General features: G+C 48.6%; 2 protein-coding genes across 9 annotated transcripts in view; one reads left to right on the top strand and one right to left on the bottom strand.

The window, feature by feature from the left end:
- Positions 1-5624: 5624 nt before the first annotated feature.
- On the bottom strand, positions 5625-16018 carry ACBD4 (acyl-CoA binding domain containing 4). Of its 8 annotated transcripts, none has more exons than XM_069076173.1 (11): positions 15831-16018; positions 15449-15577; positions 15192-15298; positions 14469-14553; positions 14040-14160; positions 13429-13515; positions 12026-12126; positions 11795-11879; positions 10969-11105; positions 6571-6689; positions 5625-6116 (listed from the first exon to the last, which is right to left on the bottom strand). In XM_069076173.1, the coding sequence occupies exons 2-11, from the start codon at positions 15485-15487 to the stop codon at positions 5957-5959; spliced, it is 1041 nt and encodes a 346-aa protein (XP_068932274.1). In that variant the 5' UTR covers positions 15488-15577; positions 15831-16018; the 3' UTR covers positions 5625-5956. The 8 variants fall into 8 exon arrangements, with proteins under 8 accessions (XP_068932274.1, XP_068932271.1, XP_068932270.1 ...); XM_069076170.1 differs by lacking the exon at positions 15449-15577 and adding an exon at positions 14656-14776 and having other exon boundaries at positions 15192-15358; XM_069076169.1 differs by lacking the exon at positions 15449-15577 and adding an exon at positions 14656-14776.
- A 2271-nt stretch (positions 16019-18289) lies between these two features.
- The window catches only part of PLCD3 (phospholipase C delta 3), a 30893-nt gene continuing 24828 nt past the window's right edge, over positions 18290-24354 (top strand). The window contains exon 1 of the mRNA XM_069076843.1: positions 18290-18635. Coding sequence (XP_068932944.1) covers positions 18518-18635 — 118 coding nt within the window. The 5' untranslated portion in view covers positions 18290-18517. The remainder of the gene's footprint in view (positions 18636-24354) is intronic.

The raw sequence follows: 24354 nt of genomic DNA, 5'->3' as shown, positions 1-24354 counted from the left end.
CTTCCAAAGTGGGTGGTACCACCCCCTGAGGGGGGGTGGCTGGAATGATCCAGGCCAGGAAGTAATAGACTTTTGTGCAATTGGGGAGCGTTGAACAAAAATAAGGGGGAGGTGGAAGCATAAGAAAAGAAGAGAAGAAAACTTTGAAAAACCACCCGTGTCATCTGTTGTGTAAGAGAGTTAAAGTAGTAGTGATTAGATTATATTATTTTCCAACTAATACACAAAATGCAAGTTATAACTAATCAGCGGTCAAGTACATCAACAAGTCTTAACAAGCAGGTATTGGCAGGTGAATGTGTCTCCCATTGTCAGAAAGTCCAATATGCATCAGCAGGAATATGACTTGTTTATAATACGATACTATATGGTTACATGATGTAATATTGTGTGATCAAAATTTCAACAAAGGAAAAAAACTCACAAATTTATAATAAATTATTAAATTTAAGATGTCTTTAATTTTTTTAAATGATGCAATTTTTAGAAAATGTTAAAAAGGTTAAGGAAAGTAGATTTCCAGCGGGAAGTTTGGGGTGGGAGGGCTGATTAAAATTTTTTTTAAAGGGGACAGTAAGCCAAGCAAGTTGGGAACCTCTGGGCTGGAGCTTCTCATAGAAAGATAAACATAGAAAGTTGGGCATTAAAAAAATTTATTTCAGAAATTATTCATATATACGGTAGTGCAGTGGATAGAGGACCAGGCCTGGAGTCAGGAAGATTCATCTTCCTGAGTTCAAATATGGCCTCACTTACTAGCTGTGCTACCCTGGAAAAGTCACTTAACCCTTCTTGCCTCAGTTTCCTCATCTATAAAATGAGCTGGAGAAGGAAATAGCAAACCACTGTGTTATCTTTGCCAAGAAAATCCCAAAAGAGGTCATGAAGAGTTCACCATGACTGAACAACAAAAAATAGTTTAATCGATGGAAATCACATTAATGAAAATGTATCATCATTTGATTTGCTAAGGTGGGAAAGCTTTTCATATGATTAATAGCTGAAGCCTCTTGTCTCCTCCTATGAGAGTATGACCTCCTTGAGAACAGGGAGTGTGTCTGTTTTTCTATCAGTATGCCTAGGGCTTTGCACATTTAATTGCAATATAGGCACTTAATAACTGTCTTTCATTCATTCATATACTGCTACCCATCACTACAGACGTTCTTCTTTCTCTAAACCCCTAAGAACCAATGTCCAGCTATAGAATTTTCACCTGTGTTTCTGTGTATGTTGTGGATCATGATGTTTTCCCATCAGACTGGGAGGCCCCAGTGTCAGGGACTTTGTTTCTTTCATTGAAATGGGAACTCCCTAAAGACAGAGAGACCTTACAGGGCTTGGTGGAAAAGAGCATTGGATCTGGATACTGGGCAAGGCCTAGTGGGAATCCTTGGCCTGTGCCCCTTATTCTTTTGTGTGGTCTGGGGCAGGTCACTTAATCCCTTGAGGCTTTACACAGACTCTTCATTTAGGCCCCTACCATCCCTCAACTGGACTATTACAATAACTTGCACTTCATCCTGGGCTATCACCAGTCGCCTTGACTTGGCTTGCCACTGGACTGCAGTGACTGTGAAGGAAGAGAGTGAGGCTGCTGACTCTGCACAGTCCTGCCTCACTTAAATCCAATTCACTGGTGAGTTAAGATACCACCCTCCTGGTGACACTGGACCTCTTCAAGAACAAAGGACAAACAATAACATTAGCCTTCTAATTGATCTCCCTACGTCCCACCTCCCTTATCCAATCCATCCTCAACCCCTCCAAAAGTGACATTCCTAAATCCCAGGTGTGACTACACAATAAACTCTAAAGGCTTTTTATTTAACCTTTAGCATCAACTAAAAACTCCTCTGTTTGGCCCTTAAAGCTCTTTACCATCTGGTCCCTTATCTTTCCCCTCCAGGATCTCGACATTTGGGTCAAATTGACCTCTCTAGGGTTCTTCACACATGACATTTCATCTCCATCTCCCATTTCAGTGTCTTTGCACTAATGTAGATTAAAAGATAATTTCCTTGAGGGCAGAGACTTGTTTTGCTTTTCTCTTTGTATACAGAGCATTTAGCAAATGATAGGTGATAAACAAATGCTTGATTGAAATCCTTTCAAACCTGGCTCCAACAGATCTTTCCCAGCATCTACGTTCACATGAGAATATACTTTTATCTTACTCTTGTTTTTCTGTAGTCAAGGTAAACTTGACTTTCTTGCTGTTCCTCACACGTGACATTCTACCTCTCCTCTGTCTCCATGCCTTTGTAGGGGCTGTTGCCCTTTTCTGGAATGCACTCCATCTTCCTGGCTTGGCCAAATTTTCTTCTTATCTTCACTCAAGTCTTCCTACTTCAAGCCTTTCTGTATTCCCCTCAGCTACTAGTGTCTCTCCCCACCCCTACCCCCACCCCATTACTTTTGATTATATGTGCTAGAGAAGTATATGTATATATTTATGGTCTATCTAATCTAAATAGATTGTATATTCCTTGAGGGCAAAGAATTTCATCTTTGTCTTTGCATTTGCACAATGGCCAACAAGCTGTAATCAATAAATATTCATTGATCCCTTCATTTCTGTCACAGTAAAATGAAAGGTTTGAACTGGACCAATGATTCTTACCCTTTTCCCTATCATAAACTCCTTACTCAGTTTGGTGAAACCTATGGACTCTTTTGGGACAGCTGGGTGGCACCACAATGCACAGAGCACTGAACCTGCATTCAGAAAGACTCATCTTCCTGAGTTCAAATCTGGCCTCAGATACTTACTGTGTGACCCTGGACAATCACTTAACCCTCTTTCCTCATCTGTAAAATGAGCTGGAGAAGAAAATGACAAACCAGTCGAATATCTTTACCAAGAAAATCCAAAATGGGATCACTAAGAGCCAGACGACTGAAAAAATGACCAAACAACAAAACGTCCTCATTCTCAGAATGTTTTCTTTTGTTTAATTTGTTTTAGTTTTTGCCATTCATTCCCACAAGATTTTGAGTTACAAATTTTCTCCCTATCTTTTCCCTACCCCCACCCCAAAATAGCATTCCTACTGAATACTCCCCTTCCCCCAATCTGCTCTCTTTTATATCCTCCCCCATTCTCCCTCTGACTTTCTAGTAGGGCAAGATGGATTTCTATATTCAGAATGTTTTTAAATGCATAAAATAATTACATAGGATTACAAAGGAAACCTATATTGAAATAGTTACCAAAATATTGTTTAAAAACAAGTTCAGGGACTCCAAGTTAAGAACTGCTGTCCTAAGCAGACCTTTTCCTCTCAAATGGACCTGATGATCTCCAGTTTCAAATCTGTGATTCTATGAACCAATGGTCATAGTGGTCATCTCCCAAATCAAACAAGTAATTTCCAGAGAATCAGGAGTTTCTCCTCCACCAAACTGGGAGCTCTCTTACGGAAAACGACTTTATCCAAATGGAATCTGGAGTTGAGCATCTCATTTTTCTCCCTCTCACCTTTATACCCCAATTCATAAGAAGTTCCTATAATACAGTTTTGTTTTTTTTAATCAAAAAGAAAGGGAAGAGGTCACTCTAGAGTAGAAAGAATCAAGCATCTGCAGGCAGTTAAGCATCAGGGAACCTTCATAGGTAACTCATCCTAGTCTGAAGCTCTAGGTCTCCCCAAGGCTGCCCAGACTTTTTTAGCCAGCAGCCTTGGTTCCCATCCCCTAGTTTTCCCCTGTTCTGCCCTTGGCCAACCTTATCACAAAGGCTTTATTGAGTCCAAAGCCTGTAGCCCTGGGCTTCATCGACAGGGATAGGGGAAAGGAAGAAACACACCTTTGGGGAGTTTCCAGTCAGACAGAGGATCTTCTGAACTTGAGTGGGTGAACCTGGCATCCAGGGGACTGAATATTGAACAAAGATACCAGTTGGCTAAGTGAAAAGTTGATTGACACTATATACAAAGAAGAGGCCAAAGCACCTCTGGGTGGTAGAGAATGGAAGGAGAATAAGGGGAAGTCAAAAGGAATTCTTTTTTTTAATTGTTTTTTTCAAGCTAAAAAGTATTTCCATGGAGGAAGTGTGTGTGTGTGTGTGTGTGTGTGTGTAGGGGGGAATGGATGGAGGGTGTCTCCTGTTCTCTCTAGTTAATACAAGAAAGTTTCTTCCTTTCTGAATCTCCAAGAGTCACATGAATTAAGGGTTAGGGTGTGGTGGGCTAGAAGTGGAGGGAAAAGGAAGAGGGCATTATAGCTAAAGGAAAATCTCAGAAAACTCCAGGCTTTTGGCTCAAGGCAAAGAGTAAAGAACTGGAAAAGCTGGGGGTGGATCCCAGGAGAGGTGATGAAGAGGAAAGCACTGAGCAGGCCTGGAGGCTGAGCCAAGGCCTTGGGATGGGCAGATGACAGAAGTCTTGGTGTACCAGGGAGGAAAAAGAACCATTTGCAGCCAACACCATGCACACACATGTGTACCCAGACTCCCATTCTCATGCAGAACCACCCTGTCCATAGCAGACACAGGCGGCCCCAAATGTGCACACAGACTGACACACACAAGAAGGCTGGGGTAAACACAGATGCCTTGAGCCAGCCCGGCCTTTGCCCACTCCCCCTGAGTTCTCGGAGAGCTTGAGCTAAAGAGGCTTATTAATACAGATAATCTGGAAAGATTTTAAAATGCACCCCCCCCCCCCAAGGGGGTCAGATTCTGGCACCGAGGGCCGCACCTTTTGGAGGAAGTGTGTGTTGGTGAGACTCCCATAAGAAGCTGCATCCCAGCTCTCGGGGCTGAGGCAGACCTGAAAGGGGGTGCAAAACTGGCGGGGCAACAGGGGTTGGGAAGGAGAGTGTATCTGGGGAGGGACTAACGGGCAGCGCCTGAGGAAGGGGGCTGGGTGCAAGGATCAGTGCCTGGAGCGGGGATAGGGCGGGACTGCCAGCCGGACCGAGGAGGGGGAACCCCGCGGGCGGCGGCTGTCCTCAGGGCTTGCTCTGGCCTCCAGCCGGGGCGGCGTGACCGTGACCGTGACGCCACGCGCAACTGGGACGGCTCCCTCTTCTCCCTCAGCTCCGCCCCGACGCCGCAGGGCCCTGGCAGTCCCTGGGCCCGGAGGAGGGGTACTCGACTCAGCCCTCCTCCCAGCTCCCCTACACCCCCCTCCCCCCCTTGCGGGAGGGCTGGGATGCTCGCCAGGGCCTCAGACCCTCCGGGCCGGGCGGGCGACGTTGTCCAGACTTAGCTCCAGTCCATTCCCCTTCCCCCCACTCGCAGGCGGCTGTTTTCTTCAGATTTGGGCACAACCCCAGGACACAAGACACGCAGACACCTCCCCTTTCCTCCCCCAATCCTTCCGAGGCTCACGGTAGCCCGCAAGGTGCCCCTCAACCCCGGGGGCTCTCCCCTTCATCCCCCTCCACCCCCGAGGCGTCCACCCCATCCCCCTTCTGCAGCAAAGACTTCAGAGTCTTTGCATAGAACGGCTGGTCAACAAACAGCCCGGAAGAGCGTCGTGCTCTTTAAGAGGGGAGGGGGGGGGGGGGGGGGGGGGGCACCGTCGTGGTGGGGGTGGGGAGCTAGTGTCCAAAGCAAGGAGCCCGGCCCCGCTCCCCATGCCTGCGTCACCCCATTCCCCCTTGGGATGGAACCTCTCCAGAGCTGAAAGTTTAATTTATTTTAATACTTAAGGATCTTCTGAGTGGATGAGAACCTGAGTATAATCCAAAAGGCAGAGGGGAAATGTGAGCATTTTGAGCAAGTTCGGTGCCTCCTCCAGGCTCCCCTCCACTTCCATCTTGTAGATACCCAATAGCTCCCTTTCTATCTGGCCTCTCATAATGCAGCCCGGAAGCCTCCCCAAACACCCTTCTCGCACCAATTCAACTCTTCTTCCAAACAGCTAGAATAGACGCCCAGGCCACTGCCTCAACTTGCCTGTGCTAAGGTACCTCTGGGAGAGACTGGGATGGGGGTGGGGAATGACAGTCAAGTGGCCTGAGGCGGCTGGGGGAGGGAGCTCCGAGGGAAGGTGGGAGGGAGATGCAGCAGCAGTAATCTGGTGCCGGTGGTGTCCGGGCAACGTCTGTGCATCCTGGGGCTTCCCCGTGCCATCCACAGCCGGGGAAAACGAGTCATTTGTTCCCTCCTGGAGTGGAAGGGCTCCAGCTCCGAGGAGGGCCACCAAGAAGGGCTGAACTTACTCCATCCAGCACCCACCCTTACACAAATACTGATTGGTCATGGAATTCCAGAATATTACCTAAGAGCCAATTCCACCCGGTAATTTTACAGGTGAAGAAACTGAGGCCCAAAGAAGGGAAAACAATTTACCTACGATCACACGACTACTTAGTGGCATAGCTCATAGACTGAAGAATATTAAGGATCGGAAAGGACCCTTGGAGATCTAGTCCGACCCTCTCATTTGACAGGTGAGGAAAACGAGGCTAGCTGGTGAGGTCCAAGCCCTCCCTGCTTCCCCAGGAAGGCTCAGGTGCAGTGTGGGAGACAGTCGGGGGCTGGGAAAAAGGAGGCACCTACCTCCCCCCTTCCCCCATCATCTCCTCAGGCAGCAGCAGTGTCCCCTAAGGGCCAATCACCTCTTCTGTCTCCGAAACTGTCGGTAGAGCCACTGGACAACAAATGGCCACAGGAGGAGGAGGAGGAGTGTGGGGGTAGAGATCTCCAAGGCCCAGGGCCCCTGCTGGGATGAGGGCCTCTACAGGAGGGAAGGAGAGGATAAAGGTGGGGGGAGAGGACCACAACCTGAACCCAAGTCTAAACTCCCCTCAGCCCTTGACCCAGGTCAGTCTTCTTAACATCCACCTCTTCCCAATATCCCAATCGGATTAGTCTCCCCTCCCTGAGTCTGCTCCACCCCCATCTCCAGCCCAGCTTCCCCAGCCTCTGAGATGACGGAGCCAGGAGGTACTGGGCCAGATGAAGGATATGTCAACCAGGAAGACACCCAGTTAAGAGTTAGTTCTTTTACCCAAAATCTTTGCCTGCAGCCCCAATCTTGCTATCTTGTATGGTGATCTTTAAAATTCTAGTTTCACATAGATGGAGTAGTGTGTGTGGGGGGAGTTATTGGATCCAAATTAAATTCAAGGCTCATTCACTACTCCTACCCACATTAAGACCCTCAGACTAAACCCAAGCCCTTATATTCTATTAAAAAATTAATATACTCTGAGGTATGAAAGCAAAGGACATGATTATTTGATTCAGGGAGTAAGACCCAGTAGCAATGATGGAGGGTCAATAGAGATTGTGTGCTGATGTCTAACCTAGTGAGTTCCCAGGAGAGGTCCTTAAATCAATCAAGGGATAGATGTTTAATAGTGAACAACTCTTTATGACCCCATTTGGGGTTTTCTTGGTAGAGGTACTGGAATGGTTTACCATTTCCTTCTCTAGCTCATTTTACAGATGAGGAAACTGAGGCAAACAAAGTTAAGTGACTTGCCCAGTGACACAGATAGTGTCTGAGGGTGAACTTGAACTCTGGTCTTCCTGACTCCAGGCTTGTTGCTCAATCCACTATGCCACCTAGCTGCCAACTCAAGGGATAGATAAGGTAAGGTTTATGGTGAAGGGAGAAAGTCCCAGAGCCAAAGGTAGGCCACCTCTGGATTGGTTCCAAGGAACAGGCAATCTGAGGCCACTACCTAAACCTAGAATATCTCTCTCCTGCTTCCACACCACTATCCCTTTCAAATCCTACCCATCTGTTAAAGCCTAGCTCAAGGACCACTTTCTCCAGGAAGCCTTCCCTGATCTCCCAATTTGTATCAACTTTGACTTCCTCTGCACTCACCTATCACTGCTGTGTACCTGTAAAGTATGATGGTGATCTGTGTATGTGCCATCATCCACTAAAGCCATACTTGATTCTTTGATTGTGAGCCAACAGGGCCAGGGGCTTTTGAAGGCTATATGGGTAGGCTTCTAGTACATTAAAAAGCTGGTTTGCACCATTGCCTGGACCAGTCTGGCTAAGTTCAGAGACACTCATCCTCCTCATGAGGTCAGCCACCAGTTACTGAACTATGACCTATGGGGCCACAGCAAGATTTAAAGACTATTCACTAAATTTCAGACTAAAGGAATTAACATGGATTCCATAAACTTGTTTGATTTTTAAAAATACTTTGTTTTTGATCACTATTTCAGCATAATTGGCTTCTTTGTAATCCTAGGTATTTTATTTCATGTATTTAAAAATATTCTTCTGAGAAAGGGTCTGTAAGCTTTGCCATAATGCAAAAAAAAAAAAATTAAGAACCCTTGTTTTAGAGGGATCAAAATTTGCATCACTTTCAGGTGTGGCCAGTATGGAAAAAGTAGTAGACCTGTCACATTCTCCTACAAGACTGCACAGATGGGAAATGACTTACTCAAGTCACACGACTAACCTAGTAAGTTCCCAGGCGAGGTCCTCCCAGGGGAGCATAGCTACAGACTGAAGATAGGCTCCACAGGGTAAGAATGGTAGCTTCTCTTAATGTCTGCATCTTCCACAGAACCCCGCACAAGGTTTTGTAATCAATGGGCACTTAATAATAAAATGTTTCTTGATTTGAACATAACTGAAATACCAGCTAGTGAGACTGGAAAAATAGATTCACTGGGCCAGGATGGAGGCCTCGATAAGACAAAGAGCTGCCCTGCCCCCCACCTCCACACTGCCATGAGTGTAGGTTATACATCTCTTCCCCAAACACCCTCAGGCCCAGCCCCTACGTCTCTGGGAGGGTTGCAGTCTAATGGGAACGAGGGAGGAAGAGGACAAGCATGATAGATGAGCTTTAGAAAGCTGTGTTAGGTATTTCCAGGTCCTTCTCTGAGTCCCCAGTTGCATAAGGTCAAAATGTGACAACTCTCCTTGCCTAGCTAGGAAGTAACAGTGGTCTAGTGTTCAGCTAGGTTCAGTTCTGGTCACCATTCAGCTGTGTCTGACTCTTGGTGACCCCCGTATGGGGTTTTCTTGGCAGAGATACTGGAGTGGTTTGCCATTTCCTTCTCCAGTGGATTAAGACATAGTTAACTTGCCCAAGGTCACAGAGCTAGTGAGGCCTGATTTGAACCAAGGTCTAATTCCAGGTCTGTCAATTGGCTCACTGTGCCGCTGAGCTGCCTCTGACTGAACCCAGGTTCTAGAACTGAAACCTTTAGCAGGGAAAGGGGTGGGGGAGGGGCAGGGGAGGTAAAGTATAAGAATTCAAGGACTTTCTACATGTAAAAGATGTCATCAACCATAATGAGCCAGCAGAGAGGTAGGGTGGACCCCCAAGAGTCCCTGCCACTCCCTAGAGTTAGCCATCTCCCACTAGAGGACTCTCCAAGGCCCAGACTTGGCTAGATCGGGCCTACTTACAGGCAGACTTTTCCTCTGTAGTCAGAAGAAAGAGAGAGAAAGAGACAGAGAGAGAGAGAAAGAGAGAGGGGGAGGGAGAGGAGAGAGAGAGAGAGAGAGAGAGAGAGAGAGAGAGAGAGACAAAGAGAGGGAGGGAGAGAGAGAGAGCTGTGTGTGCGTGTTACTGCCTTCGTATATGTCTATATATAGGGCAGCTAGGTAGTGCAGTGGATAGAACTCCAGCCCTGCAGTCAGTTCAAATCCAGTCTCAGATACTCACTAGCTGTGTGACCCTGGGCTAGTCACTTCACTCTGCCTCAGTTTCCTCATCTGTAAAATGAGCTGGAGAAGGAAATGGCATACTACTCAAGCATCTTTGCCAAGAAAACCCCAAATGGGGTCACAAAAAGTGGGACAGGACTAAACAAGTGAAGAACATATGTCCATATATATGCCTCCAGAGATCTGTCTGTGTGTTACTGTGATGAAGAAGGAATAATTGCCAGAAAGGACTATTAAAGGTGAGGGGGTGAGAGCAGGCAGAGGCGAACAGGCTGTTCAGCTTTAGGAGCACACTGGCTGCCATCTCTTGCCTCTCCCTCACATGTAAGTGTGTGTGTGGGGGGGAGTCAGCTCTGCTGCCCCAGGGACAATTCAGCCAAAAGAGCCAGGAATTAGGGGAAGGGCCTAGTACTGCTGGCATTCCTCCCACTGTCCCCTTCTGTTCCTGGGGTCCAGTCTCACTTTCCAGATTGAGGAAGCATGAAGGGAAAGGCTGCCATGGTGGGAGAAGATCCTAGAAACCTGCTGCCAGGATGCTGAACTACAATCTTGGGAGCAAGATCCTTGAGGAGAGGAGTCTGGGGCCCTGAAGGCACTGGAGAACCTGAGCCAGGACAAGAAACCAGATGTCCTAGCTCCTAGTTTTAATTTCAGAGACAGCTACTTGGTACAGTGTTGGGGCCTGAAGCCCTGAGTTTGAATATGGCCTCAGGCACTTATGGGCTTTATTAACTCTCAGCCTCAGTTTTCTCACCTGTAAAATGGGGATAATAATAACACCTCTCTTAGGGTTAGTGTGAGGATCAAATGACATATAAAGCACTTTTCAAACCTTATTGGGCTATATAAATGTTAGCTAGCTGCTGCTGCTGCTGCTACTACTACCATGCTGGTAAAAGATTTCTTAGTTTCTAAGGGAACTACTACTTTTTTTTTTTTAAAGCAATCGGGGTTAAGTAACTTGCTCAAGGTTACACGGTCAGTTATTTCTGGGTGGGTGCTGAGTGTCTGAGCCCAGGATTCGATCCCCAGGTCATCCCAACACTGGGGCCAGTGCTCTTACTCACTGTGCCACCTGGCCACCCCTAAGGGAACTACTACTACTACTACTACTATTATTATTATTTTCCTGGAAAAAGTTTTTTTCATTTCTAAGGGGATTGCTACTACTACTACTACTACTACCACTATTATTATTATCCTGGGAAAAGTTTTCTTCGTTTCTAAGGAGAGGGAAGGATAAAAGGGGGACACAGGTGGGTAAACTGAGGGAAAGGGGCAGATCTGGCTCAGATCCCAGTCTGATCTCTCACTGGCCCATTTCTTCCTTGTGGCTGTTTCAGAGAGGGGAGCTCACCTGTGTAGGGCGGGGCAGGCTCTCCAGACACCTCAGCCTCCCCTGGACATCCTGCATGCTCTCCTGCAGGGCTCGCACTGTACTGGCCAGCCAAGCTTCAAACTCCTGGGGACCTTGAGGAGCCTTTCCCACCATCTCTGTAGAAACAGATAGAGAAGAGGGGCTGTCCTCATCCTATGGCATCCCCCTAGGCCAACCCAGGTTCAGACATCTGGTAGGTTAGGTGAAGGACAGGAGTAAACAAAGCCTCCTATACTCAATGTCCCTTGCATCTACAGGAATTCATTTTCTCAAAGCCCTCCTAGCATGTCCATGAAACAGAAGCTATTTTCACACCAGTCCTGGAAGGAGGACAGGGATTATTCTCCTTAATTTGCAAGACTCAGGCCCAGAATACTGAAGACCACTAGAACCAGTCAGGGCAGTAGGGGAAATGACACTGGAACAAAGGGCTAAGAACTCATGCAGGGAAGGGGTAGCTCTGCCTCCCTTCACTGCTGTCCCTAGAGGGGACACAGGCAGAGTAGGGAGAGGCGGGGACTTTGCCCAGCCCCACCTCCTACCCCTTTCCCCAGTAGCTTGGGGTTCTGAGAGTCAAGGGCATCTGCCTGTGTGGCAGCCCTGGGCAGAAGGCTGAATTCCCCAGTGCCCTCCCCTGCCCCCTGTCTACATTAAAGTACCAACCCTGGACTTTCATCCCTGCTGCGTCCCAAGGGGGGAGGGTGGGCATGGAGGGGCCAGAGGTGAGGGCAGGTGCTAAGGATGGAGAGAAAGAAGATCCCAGAGCAAAGGAAGGGGGGGGAGGGCAGGGCAGGGTGTGAGTCACCTGTCTCTCTTGAAAGCAAGTGGTCACTGCTGATATCAGTCTCTCCTTCAAGCACTTCCTTCAGCTCTTCCTTCAGCCACTCACCCTGAAGGGAGAAATCCCAGGGGAGAAGAGACTAAGACTCCATCACCTTCCTGATTCTTCCCCCAAGCCTGATCCCCTGAGTCTTGAAAGATTGTGGGGGGAGACAAAGGAGGGGTAGCAGTGGCAGGGGTAGAAGAAACATCTCACCTGCTCAGGCTCTAGCTGTTCCAAAGAATCACAGAAAACCTCAGAATCCAGATCCATGGAGGCTCTCCCATGGATACTGGGCACCCTGGGTAGCTGTGCTTCTGTAAGGGGAGGAAAAGGAAAGGGAGTGAGGGAAGAGAGGGGGTGGCTGCCCAGGACCCAGAAAGAGGCAGTAGCTAGTCCTCTGGGGTCGACCCCCTAGGGTCAGAAGTGTGTGTGTGTGTGTGTGTGTGTGTGTGTGTGTGTGTGTGTGTGTGTGTGTAAAGAAAAGGAGAGGAGAATTAGAGAACAAGAGAGGGGAAAGAAGGAAGGAGAGGAGGAAGGGAATAGATGGGAATTGGGGTACAGGGGTGGTGGTGGGGGAAGACAATGAGACCCAAGGAGTCAAGGACACAGGTCAAGTGAATGAGGCCTTGGGAAAAAGAACATCAGATCCATTGTATTCCTTGGCCTCTGGCTGATAAATCATCCTTTCTAAGCTCCGTGCTCTTAGAATCCAGGGGTTCCATAGGGCATGAAGTGTGAGCATACCCATTCTCAGGTTTTATCTTCTCCTTCTAACACCTTCATGGTGGGCTCAGGGGAGCCCTTCACTATCTTATTATCTGCCTCAGTTGACTTCTCCTGTCCACTCCATTTTTTAACCTCAATTCTACAAACTTAAAAAAAATAATATTAATAACTACATTTCACTATATTTGGTTTCCTTTGTAATCCTATATATTTTGTTTTATTCATTTGTTCTTATGCATCTATATGCACTGTCTCTAATAACCATTCTCCTGCAAAGGGGTCCAAAGGCTGCACCAGACTGCCAGAGGGGTCTGAGATACAAAAAAGGTTAAGAACCCAATACAGTAGAAGTGGATTTGAAATCAGGTTCTCTGACTTCAAAACCCATGGTCTTTCCAATTCCACATGAAAGAAAATCCTAAAATCAGTGTCATTGCAACCAAACTTGCTTGCTTGTTGCTCTTGTGGAAAACACACACACGTATGTATATGCATATATATGTATATGTATACATGTGTATGTATGTTGTTTTTTTTTTCCCATTTCCCACCTCTATGGCATTGCATGCTAAGCACAGGCTATACCTCATGCTTGGAATGTTCTTCTTCATCTCTACCTCCTGGACCCTCCTCCCCCATCCCCTCAGCTCCCTTACAGGCTTGGATAGAGTCTCACCATGTACAAGTGGCCTGCTCTGATTCCCCCGGCTGATAGCGTCTCCTCAAAATGATTTTCTACTTAGCTGTGTGTATATGGTTGTTTTTTCTCTCTGGTAGACTGGAATTTCCCTGAGGGCCAGGATTATTTCATTTTCATCTCTTGTATCCCCAGTTCTTGGCACAGAGTACTCAATTTTGTTGAATTAAATCAAATCTAGGTAGATACTGACCTGAAGCCTGGGGGACTGGCTCCTCAGGAGGTTCTCGGGGCTCAGGGGCAGTTTTCACATCCCCATTTGGCATCTTCTCCTTCTGAGCTGCAAGGGGAAGGAGGTGGGACAGGTTGACACATTCTGCCCAAGTCAGCCCCTCAGATTCCCCTTTTTCTCTCCCCCCCAAATACAAACATATCTCCTTGTTTCCAGGGGTGGGGGAGGCAAGGAACAACAGGCAAGTAAAAGCTGTACTAGTCCCCATGTCCCCACCACCACCATCCTGGTACCCACCCATGACACTGATTTTAGGGTTTTCTTTCATGTGGAATTGGAAAGACCTTGGATTTTGAAGTTGGAGGACCTGAGTTCAAATCCACTCTCTAATTTCTAATCTATGGGATGCTGAGTAAGTTATTTCATCTTATTGGGCCATAGTTTCCTAGTCTGTAGAACTCAGGGGTATTGACAAGATGATCTCTAATAACCCCCTGGGGATCCTACAATTCCTCCTTCCATGGCTGCATAAACTCATTCTTTCAGCTCCATGATGACCCAAGCATTTCAGAACCTTGGCCTGACTCTGACTCTTATCTATCCAATGCTGGCCCTTTTGGGAGGAGTCTGACCTGTGAGTTTCTTCAAGAAGGTCTCTGGGGGCTGAGGCATGTCAGGGATCATCTCGTACAAGGGCACAAAGTAGTCAAACATGCCATCGTCCACCTCACCCAAAGGGACTGTGTCTATCACCTTATGGAAAGAGGAAAAAGATGGTGGGCAATCCCACAGGAAATGTTGCTACCCCTACCACCGCCCAACTGTGTCCACTATAAGTTTATCCCTGGCTTGAGAACCACTGGGGAAGGGCTTGAGGCAGGGGCTGGCCTGGTGGCTTGGTTCACCACAAGAAAATTGTAGTGGAAACAGCCTGGATCAATAGGAGGGAATATAAGGGTCACTGTGTGGGCACACACCAGAGTCCAGTATGTGGAACAGTCACCAGTTAGCCCTGGGAGAAATGGGTCTAGACTTGGGAAGAAGAATGAGGAAGACTTTACCTTCTGGGCTACCACCTTCATTTCAGCAATATAAGCCGCCATTGCTTCCTCCTGGCTCATTCTGCCCAGACTGTGCCAGGCATCCCTGGAGGGCAGAGTTCTGGTCACCAAAGGAGCCTCCATGAAGGGACACTGTCCCAAGAGGGCAGTACCATGGAGGTGGGACAGGGGGAGGAGGGTGCTTTACCATTTATAGCGTCCAATAGGGTCCCAGAAGCCAGGCCTGGGCACATGACAGGGTCCCTGGGTGGCCTGCTTGTAGTAGCTGTAGAATCGCAACATCTCCTCATAGGATGGGCGATAAGAACCTGAGTGTTTGGGGTGATGGAAGATAAGAAAAGCCAAGAACCATCATGCCCCCAGCTGCAGAGGGAAGTGGCCAGGGGAACTTTGGATTTTTCAGAGAGACTGAGAATGGAGCCTTGAGGCAGGCTGACGAAAACCAGATGATGGTTAGAAAACCTAAGAAGATGGTTCCGAGGGTGAAGAGAGGGCCAAGGCTGAGTGGTGGGGTGGGAGGAACCTTACCTTTTGAAATATCAGGTAAGTCAAGGTGTCAGGGACCAGAAAGCCTCCTCTATACCCCTGGAAACTTCTCAGGATTCCAAGGAATGACTGGGGGGAAGGGGGAACCTCCAAACTGCAATTTGGAATCATTGAGGGTAGGGAACACAGAAGGTAGCCGGCAAGGGAAGTGTGTGGGGAGACTGTCACTGGCCTCACCATTCTTGGGTAAACTCTGGATGACAGTAACTGCGGCGTGGAATTGCTTCTGGCAGTCTGGCTCTGAACCATGCCTTTCTGTCCCCATCCTGGGCTAATTGTAGGCACTGGAAATGAAGAGGAGCTTGGGTAGGTGGTGGTGAAGATCACCGTCTCTGGAAGACTTCCTATAGTAATAAACTTGTGTGAGTGCTCAACGTAGTTGGTGACAGGAGCTCAGGGCCGCTTTTCCCCAACTAGAGCACCTATAGCCCCACCTTTCCCTTGGGAAAACTGAGGTCTTGGTTTACAGGCATTCACTGAGAGTCCAGAGCGGAGACTTGAGTCTTTCCCAAAGTTGGATGGGTTCTCCCCGGCAGTGGGTGGGTCCCGGGATCGGTCTGGAGCTGGCCCAGGGCCCCCGAGAGGCAGGTGAGCAGAAAGGACGGCTTGTGTCCCTCCCCCCCCCCCCCCCCCCCCCCCCCCGTTCCCTTCCCCCCACCCCCTGTCCAGATTCCCCCCCTTAGCTGTTAAAGCTCTTCTTCCCCAGATGTGTCCCCAGCCACCGCGCACAACTCCCAGGGACGCAGCCCACCAGCATGCAACCCTCCACCCCCGAGTCCCCCCAAGCCGGGTGACCCAGCGTCGCCTGGCACTCACCCCGGCTGCCCCTCCTCGGCTCACCGGGTCCGGGCCGGGGTTAGCCCCTCTCCCTGTTGCCCTAGGTTCCCGACTGACCTCCGGGCACAGTTGGAGAGACTGGGAGGGGGTAAGGAAGAACAGACAGAAAGGTCAGCCAATAAGCAAGTGCATTTCACTCTCGCCTTCCGCGTTTCGTCCACTAGGCGTGGGTCTTTCAACTTTATGCAAATCACCGTGCTGCGGATTCCCAATCTGGCGGTAGTATTACCGCTCTCCCCACCGCCCCTCCACTAGGACTGAGGTAGGTGGTCAGCGCCCCCTGGTGGAATAGGGAGGCGCCTGAAGCGAAACTTGAGCGTCCTCTTGCGGAAGAAGGGCACCACAGCCGCTTGGGCTGAGGAATCGACGTGTCAACTTGCAGGGTGTCAATCAATCAAAAGCTGAATTCTCTGGTTGAATTGAGTTGGATTTCCGAAGGAGACTGAGGGAGGGAAACTCAAGGAGATACAACACGTGCGAGAAAATGGAGGAAATTTGAGGAGAGTAGGAGGAATAATAAAGAGAATGTTGCTTTTCGGGTCCTACTGTGTACGTTATGGGTGGGGTGATTGCAGACTGTCAGGGAGTGCGATGCATGCCCCAAACTAGCAGTAGGTGGCGCTGTGCCCACGGATTTCTGACCCTGACTCCCAGGCACACAGCCACACACCCAAACGGATGTCCCAGTCCCGGTGCACATCTACACCTACACTCTCTTGGGAAAGACTTAGATGGTGCGTGCACCTGTGACGCATAAAGCAGCCACGCATACAACGTACCCTAGCTCATCATTGCATGCATCATTCATCACTGAATATCACATGCGCAAACTCCTACAATGACACCTCGAAGGAAAGGCAAGTGGGAAACTGGGCCCTAGGGAAGCTTGGCAGACATTCTGGCAGCAGGAACCGCAATCCAGGGCTCCAATCTCCAAAACTGGACATTGCAATCTGAGCAGGACTGTTTTCACTTTTTTGCATTTGTATTCTCAGTGCTTTGCATTATAAGTGCTTAATAAAGGCCTTTTAAAAAAATTCATTCTTTTATTCATTCATTCATGCTAAGGTTGCCAAGACCTGCTGATTGGTAACATCTCTTTGAATCCACTCCCTTCTTTCCTCTGACACTGGCAGTATCCTAGTGCAGGCCCTTCTCTCCTCATGTAATCACCTGCTGGTTGGTCGACCCAAGCCTCTCTGCACTGTAGTCTAGACTCTACTCAGATGTCATAGTGGTCTTTCTTTTCTTTCTTTCTTGACAAGGCAATTGGGGTTAAGTGACTTGTCCAAGGTCACATGGCTAATAAGCGTTTTAAGTATCTGAGACCGGATTTGATCTCAGGTACTCCTGACTTCCGGGCCGGTGTTCTATTCACTGCGTCTTCTAGCCACCCCTTTGGTGTGGTCTTTCTAAAGTGCCATGTCATTTCTCTAATTAATAAATTCCATTGGCTCTCTTAGCATACCTTCAAGATAAAATATAAAATCTGCTTAGCGTTCAAAACCCTCCATAACCAGCCCATCTTCTCACCTTTCCACGCTTACACCTTGTGCCTCCCCCCTCTTCTTCCCCTCCCTCCCACCCAGTGACACTGACACTCCATCTCCCGAAGGGGGACTACAGGAAACTTTTCCCAATGCCCTCAGCTCCAGCGCTTTCTCTCACTTGAGTATTCCCGGGCCACCCTTCCGGTCCTGAGCAAGGACTGATTTTTGCTCTTCTTTTTACCCCCAATCTAGCATTGTGCCTGGCACACAGTAGGAGCTAAAGAAATGTTTATTGATTGACTGACTAAGGTCTCCTTCATCTTAAATCTCACGAACGAATATTTTCCTCCCACCTCCCTGTGTACTGGTATTTATCTGATAATGGAGAAGGTTAATCCAATGACGTCACAAAGCTGAGGCAGTGCAGGGGGAGTTTCCTCCCCCCATTCTGCATCCTTTTTTCCCCTCCTCCTCCTGCTACCCCCTTCCCCGGTGCTCTGATACTCGTCCATCGCCGGTCTAATCCAGTTTTGGAGCCGGGGTAGCCCCATACCTTTGACCAGGTGGTTTTTGCCCATCTTTACTTCCCTGACCCCGCACCCGACTGCGCGAGGTTGAGAGAGTGCAGTGCAGAAGGGAGGAGTCTTCGAGGGTCCCGGGAGCCCTTGCAAGGCCAGCACCGGGGCTCAAGGAAGAGCGGCGGCCCTCCCCCCTCCCCACTCCGCACGGCTCCCCATCGCCGTCCCTCCCTCCCCTCTGCCAAATCTGGAGCAGCCTCTAGGTGCTTCCGAGTCACTCAAGTTCAGGGTCCACCGGGATGGGGGAGGGAGCACACTGGATGGTCATGAAGGAGGGCAGAGACCCGGGGCCACAGGACAAGCGGACGGGAGAGTTTGGATAAGGTGAAGCACCGCAGAGTTACAGTGCAGTGGGGGTCACAGAGCTCGGCCTCAATTCCTAAGACCTAGGAAAGCGGGAGATCCCGCCCCCCTGGTCCTGGCCTCCCTCCCCTTCCCTTCTCTTCCCACCCTCTTCTCCAGCTCACTCCGCCTCCTTGTCCGGCTCCTTCTAGTTTCTCAGTTTGGAGCCTGGGAGCCGGAGCCCTTGCCGGGCCCGGACGTCTCTTCGTCCCTGCGCCCCGCGACTGTGTCCCCAGACCAGACCCTGCCTCGGACTATGCCGTGCCCCTGGTGGAAGAGACGGAGCGGCCGCGAGCTGGAGCCCTCGTTCCGGATCCTGGTCTCGGAGGGCAGGAGCCAGGAAGGGGCCGCTCTGCGAGCACTGAAGAAGATGGGTTAGTGACAGGGGTCGGGTCGCAGCCAGGAGGCTGGGGAACCCGGCCTCGGTTGATTTGGTGGGGGGAAGATGGGGCACCCTGCAAAGCGGGAAGGGGTCTGGGTTGCACCGTCGGGTCTAGACTGTGAGTATAGGTTGCTGTCCGCGCCACTCCGCTCCGAACCCCCTGCTCAGGCAGTCCTAGAACTGGACGAGAAGTCTGATGATCTTCTTCCTCATAGGACAGCCATCGGAAAAGTGTCGGGCTGTGAAAAGAACTGGAGTTGGGGGCTGCAGAGGCTGAGGGCGTAGGACTCCGGCTGGAAAGGCGAAGGGCTTAGACAGACTTCTCCCTGCCTACTCCGCGGTCTCCCCGACACACAAATGTTAGCAAGTTTGTTTGCAAGGAAAGTGGTCTGGTAGAGGGGCAAAGTCTTTTCCTTTGGAAACAAAGTTCTAAACGGTGGTCAAATTGCTATACCAACTCACAAGGGCTTACCTAACCCATCATGTATTATATTATATGACGTATCGCATTAGATTGTGAGTCCGTGGAGGGCAGGGACTGACTTTAGCCTCTTTGTAGCCCTAGTTCTTAAAGGTACAGAGCCTGACATATAGTAGGCACTTAATAAATGTTTATTGATTGATGTAGGGAAAGAATCTATACACTGAATAGTAAAGACCAAAAGATCATAGATTTGGAACCTGGAGGAACCTGAGAGTGGTGTGGTCCAATCCTCCCAAAAAGAGAGGTCCAGATAAGTTGAGATTTGCTCAATGTCACCTAACTCAACCTTAGAGAGAGGAATTAACAGCTGGGAGGTAGGCTGAGGATTGAGAGCGTAAAGAGAACAGGTTTATAGATTCTGGAGACTTGCATTTGAATGTTGACCTTTCTTGATGACAGGCAGAGTGACAGTGGACAAGTCACTTCACCTCCTAAGATGTTTCAAATCAGATGCACCCCATCTGGGGAAAAGGAAACAAGCATTTATTAAATGCCTATTATGTGCGAAGCACTTTACAAATACGATCTCATTTGATCGTTTTGACTGGTCATGAAAAGTGCCTTGATTTCTAAATGTTAGGTGAATCCCTCTTAAGGATCTGTGGGAGGAGAAGTGGGTGGTTTGAGAGAAAGGTTGTGGAGGAATTCAAGCATCCATTGAAGCATTTAATAGTAAGAGTGGTGATGGTAATAATCCTTACCACAAGCAATGTCCCTTTAGTATAATTTGTTAAATGCCATGTTATATATAAGATGCTAGTATTAGAACTAATAGTAATAATTATAATAACAGTAATTGGTACTCTAGGAGTGGACCTTAATAGAGCCATGCCAATGGAAAGGCAGCTTGGTGATTTGAAACAGGAGCTGGCCTTGGAGTTAGGAGTGCTTGGATTCAAATTCTGCCTCTAACATATACTGACTGTGAGACCTTGGGCGAATCATTTAACCTCCCTATGTGTCAGCTGACGACCAAAGGTCTGGATAAAAGAATAGAGCTCGTATAAAAGAATAGAGCTCGTATTGGAAGGGCAAGGAGGGGAGGTTGCCCTGGCTCTGCCATTAATGTATAATAATGGGCAAGTTACACCCTCTTTCCGGGATTCAGTTTCCTCCCCAAAATGAGCTCTACTGGATTACTTGATAAAGTCTTAAAGATAGGATTTCCTTCTAGTAAGACACTGTATGGCTTCTATTATTGCATAGGACTATTTAAACTACATTATTATGATTTGAATAGGCTTGTGTGGACTGACCTGGGAATATACAAAGATCACAAACACATATATGCCTACATATGTATATTTAATTACATATATATTTATTCGTATGTATTTTTTAAACATGCAACTTGCCTTCTGCCAACCTGGAATACTGCCTCATACACAGAGATACTATATATTTTGAGACACATCTGCCCCCATCAGCTATCTGCAAAAAGGGGAATGTACAATTGCACAGGGGAAAGAATGCTGGATCTGAGGTTAGAGGATCCTGCCTCTGCACTATTCCCAGGGAAAGTCATTCTCCACTTAAAAACCTTCAGTGAGGGGGGACCCTCCTACTTCCTGGGGCAGCCTAGTCTACTTTAGGACATTTATAATTACAGAAGGTCAGCTCTAATTACTTGGGCATCCAAATTCCTCTACACTCTCCTCTTTCCATGTGTCCCCTTTCATGTTTGTGTGATCTCTTCCCACAACACATGTAGGGAAGCCAGCGCGTCTTCCAGTCCTCAGCACTTTTATTGGCTAGTCAGAGACTGAAGTCCCCAGCTCCCTTCCTCCATCTACCTGTGGGAAGATTCAGAATATGAAAGCCCTTGAAAATCTACGTCTCCACTGTTGTAATGGAGAGAGGACTGGGCTTAGAATCAAGAACAACTGGGTTAAAATTCTGATGGGTCCACTTACTAGATGGATAGATAAATTTCTTAACCTCTCTGTGCCTCAGTTTCCTTATCTATAAAACAGAAATAATAATTGCACCTAGATCACAAGGATCATTGTAAAGATTAAGAGACAAGTCCTAGGTGCAGAGCTGAGAATCCAGAGGCCTCTCCTCAGGTCCAGGCCAGTAAAGCATTAAGCTAATCTTTGGCACCTCTGAGATTTGACCCCCTCCAGTCTTTCTTGTACCTTTATACTCACTAGCCTTTTCCCCATGCCCAGAGCATATGACTCCAAGCTATGGATTCTTTCTATGAAGCTAGGGAGATTTTATTTCAGATACAGGCAGGAAATTAGAGGATGCTTTTCTGAGTGGGTCAGGGTGAGGGAGAGGGCAAGGGAAGGAGGGGTTAGAGTATGAAGGGAGAACCCAAACTTGTAGGAGAGGGGAGGCAGCTCTGTCTCACAGTTGGGGAGCAACTCAGTGATGGAGCCAGGCAACCTGACTCTCAACCTCCTACCTCTGAACCCCACTTTTTTGCCCTTTTTTTTGGAAGGGGAAGGCAGGGCAATTGGGGTTGTGACTTGCCCAAGGTCACACGGCTAGTAAGTGTTAAGTGTCTGAGGCTGGATTTGAACTCAGATCCTCCTGACTCCAGGGCCGGTGCTGTATTCACTCTACCACCTAGCCGCCCCATGAACCCCACTTTGAATCCCAGTCTGAGTGAACAGGAAGGAAAGTTGTTTGGCAGCACCAAGAAGGATTCCTGATTGAGGGACATCTGTCCAGGGGTGAAGTACTCCTACTTCTGGATACCTCCACAGCCAGGGTCTCCAGAAGGGGTGAAGCCTGGGTTGTTCCAAATGTTCTTCCTTCCTTCTCTGCCCCACCCCACCCCCAAATATCCCCTCCATATCCTCTCTGAAAAAATGAATAGGAGACACCAGGCCCCTAGAAGGAACATCACGAGAGAATGAGAAAGAGCTTTAGGTTTGGAGTCAGAAGACCCACATTTGAATCCTAACTCTGCTCTTTACTCCCAGAGCACCCTTGATAAATTAGGAGGCAGCTGTCACAGTAGATAGGTTATTGGGCCTGGAGTCAGGAACATCTGAGTTCAAGTCCTACCTCAGACATTTTCTAGCTGTGTGACTCTGGGTAAGTCATTTAACCTCCATCTGCCTCAGTTTCCTCATCTCTAAAATGGGCATAATTATATCACCTACTTCCTAGGGTTGTTGTGAGGATAAATGAGATAATAATTATAAAGCGTTTAGCACCATACCTGGCTCCTAGTAGGTGCTATGTAAATGCTAACTATTATGATCCCTTAACCTCACTGGGCCTCAGTTTCCTCTTCTATGAGGTTTGGACTAGTTGGACTTTGATCAACAACCCTCTCCTAATCTACTATCTACCCCCCAGGCTTCAGATAAAAAACCCACCCCTGCCCTATAGTTCACTAATCCCTAGACCATTGTCCTGAAGTTGCTGAGCTGACAGAAACCCTGACTTTACTAGTCATAGGACCGATCCATAGCCCAGGCTGCAGGCTGAATCTTCTCTTTGGGCAGGGACCTAGCCCATAATGTTCTCCTTGAGCCCTCTCTTTAAAGGTGAGTCCCCAGGGCTGGGTAAGGTCCCTTTTTTCTGTCCCTAGATTGTTCTTCTCTAGTCAGCCCTGTGAAATGAAGGTTAGAGAAGGCCCCTAAACAAAGGAAACCTGAGGGTGGGGGAAGCTCAAGGGCAGGACCCAGCACTGAAGTTGGTAAGGGGTGGAATGATATCTTGCTGCTATCCAGGGGAGTTGGCTGTATCTGTATGACCTCTCCTCTCCTGGTCTCAGTCCCTCTATATTTTTTGTGAAGATTGCCTTCCCTTCATTGAGGAATGTCCTGTGACTTCATGTCCCCATTAACCCTACTGAAGGTGGACCCTTCCTCAGAGCTCTCAAGGCTCTCCCATAGGTGGCAATGCCATCCTAGGCACACCCACCCTTGCCTCCTTTGGTAGTAGGTTCAAGGGAACCAGAGGCTCCTTCCTTACCTTTTCTTTCCTGTCTTTGTCATTCTTTTGAATGGCTTGCTCTTGAGTTCTTCGTGCTTGGCACCAGTGCTAGTCAGGGCGGGGCTAGCCAGGGGGGATCTAGCTGGGGGAGTTGTTGATCAAGAATCTTAGTGGAGGGACCAAAGAAGTATGAGGGGATTCCAGTGATGTGACCTGGAGCTGGCTTTTTCTTCACAGACTGGGACGGGGAAACATACAGACCCTGGGGCCGGGGAAGGTGTCCTCCCTACTCAGTGTTTTATTTGGTCCCTTTCAACAGGAAATGCCCCTTCTCCCCTCTCCCCAACAGCCCTGGCATGTGGTTTGACTTTCTGCATGTCTGACATTCCTGCTGCCAACTCACAAATCCCCTCTGAGCTCTCCTGAACCGGTGGACATCTCTCTGTGTAAGGAATGGAGTGCCCTACACACATACCCTTCTCCATACACATGACTGTTACCTGCTTTGCTTTGGAGGGCCCAAGCAGGGTCTCTCAGCCAGTACCTGAAAACTCTTACAAAGGAGCCTAACCCATGCCTTGGGCCAGAACAGAGAAAGCAGCTTCCCTGCCTCCAAGGCCTCCAACTGCTGGGCATTTTATCCTTCTAAGAGGTCAGTGGAGGACCAAGAGAGCGTAGAGGCCGAAGCACATTCCCACCATCTCTGGGCCTGGTTTGTGGAAGGTGCCTGGACCTGGCTGCTGACAGGGGCTAAAAATAACTCCAACAGAGGCTCCTTTGGGGGAAGACAGGGGCAGCCACTCTTCCGATCTCCCCTCCTCTATCCATTCCCCTTCAGCTGAGAAGGGTGAACAGTGAAAGAACCTGCCCGTCCTGGGGGATGGGATAAAATCAGGGAGGGCTCCATAGCCCACGTGGGGGCTGATTATACAATGCCTAGTTCTCTCTCCCTAACTGGGTAGCTATGCCTAACCCTACCAATGCTTTGCCTTGATTTCTCTCCTTGTAAACCAGAGGCCATGGAGGAAAAAATGTTTTGGGGTTTTCTAGTGGGCAGGGCAAGAGGAGAAGAACAGGGCCTGACATCTTCCCTACTATCCATGGGGTTCCTCAGGCTATTTCTCCTCTCCTCCCTCAGAGTATTTTTATGTCTTTACATGGGTATAGCAAGAGAAAGATAACAGGGTCTGACATCTTTACTGACTGCCTTTTTCCTAGAGACCCTTTCTCCTCCTCTCCCCCTACCCCTTTTCCCTCTTGCTTCCCTTTTCCTTCTTCTCTTCCCTCCTCCCTTTGTCCTCTCCCCCTCCTCTCTTCTCCCTCTCCCTTC

This window comes from Petaurus breviceps, unplaced genomic scaffold (assembly GCF_028583685.1).
Source record: "Petaurus breviceps papuanus isolate PSGF00001 unplaced genomic scaffold, PetGlider_PUasm1.0 90925, whole genome shotgun sequence".
In the NCBI taxonomy this organism is placed as follows: domain Eukaryota; kingdom Metazoa; phylum Chordata; class Mammalia; order Diprotodontia; family Petauridae; genus Petaurus; species Petaurus breviceps.
Note: the sequence above shows the minus strand (reverse complement) of the source record. Positions and strands in the feature narration are given on the sequence as shown.

Bases quoted from the DNA above. Each gene is read 5' to 3' on its own strand.
- ACBD4 (XM_069076170.1), bottom strand. From the start codon at position 15,279: ATGGGGACAGAAAGGCATGGTTCAGAGCCAGACTGCCAGAAGCAATTC. The intron at 11,880-12,025 runs GTGAGATGTTTC...TTCTCCCTTCAG, and splicing joins AACAGCTAGAGCCTGAGCAG to GGTGAGTGGCTGAAGGAAGA. The intron at 11,106-11,794 runs GTGACTCACACC...CTGTTTCTACAG, and splicing joins CTTGCTTTCAAGAGAGACAG to AGATGGTGGGAAAGGCTCCT.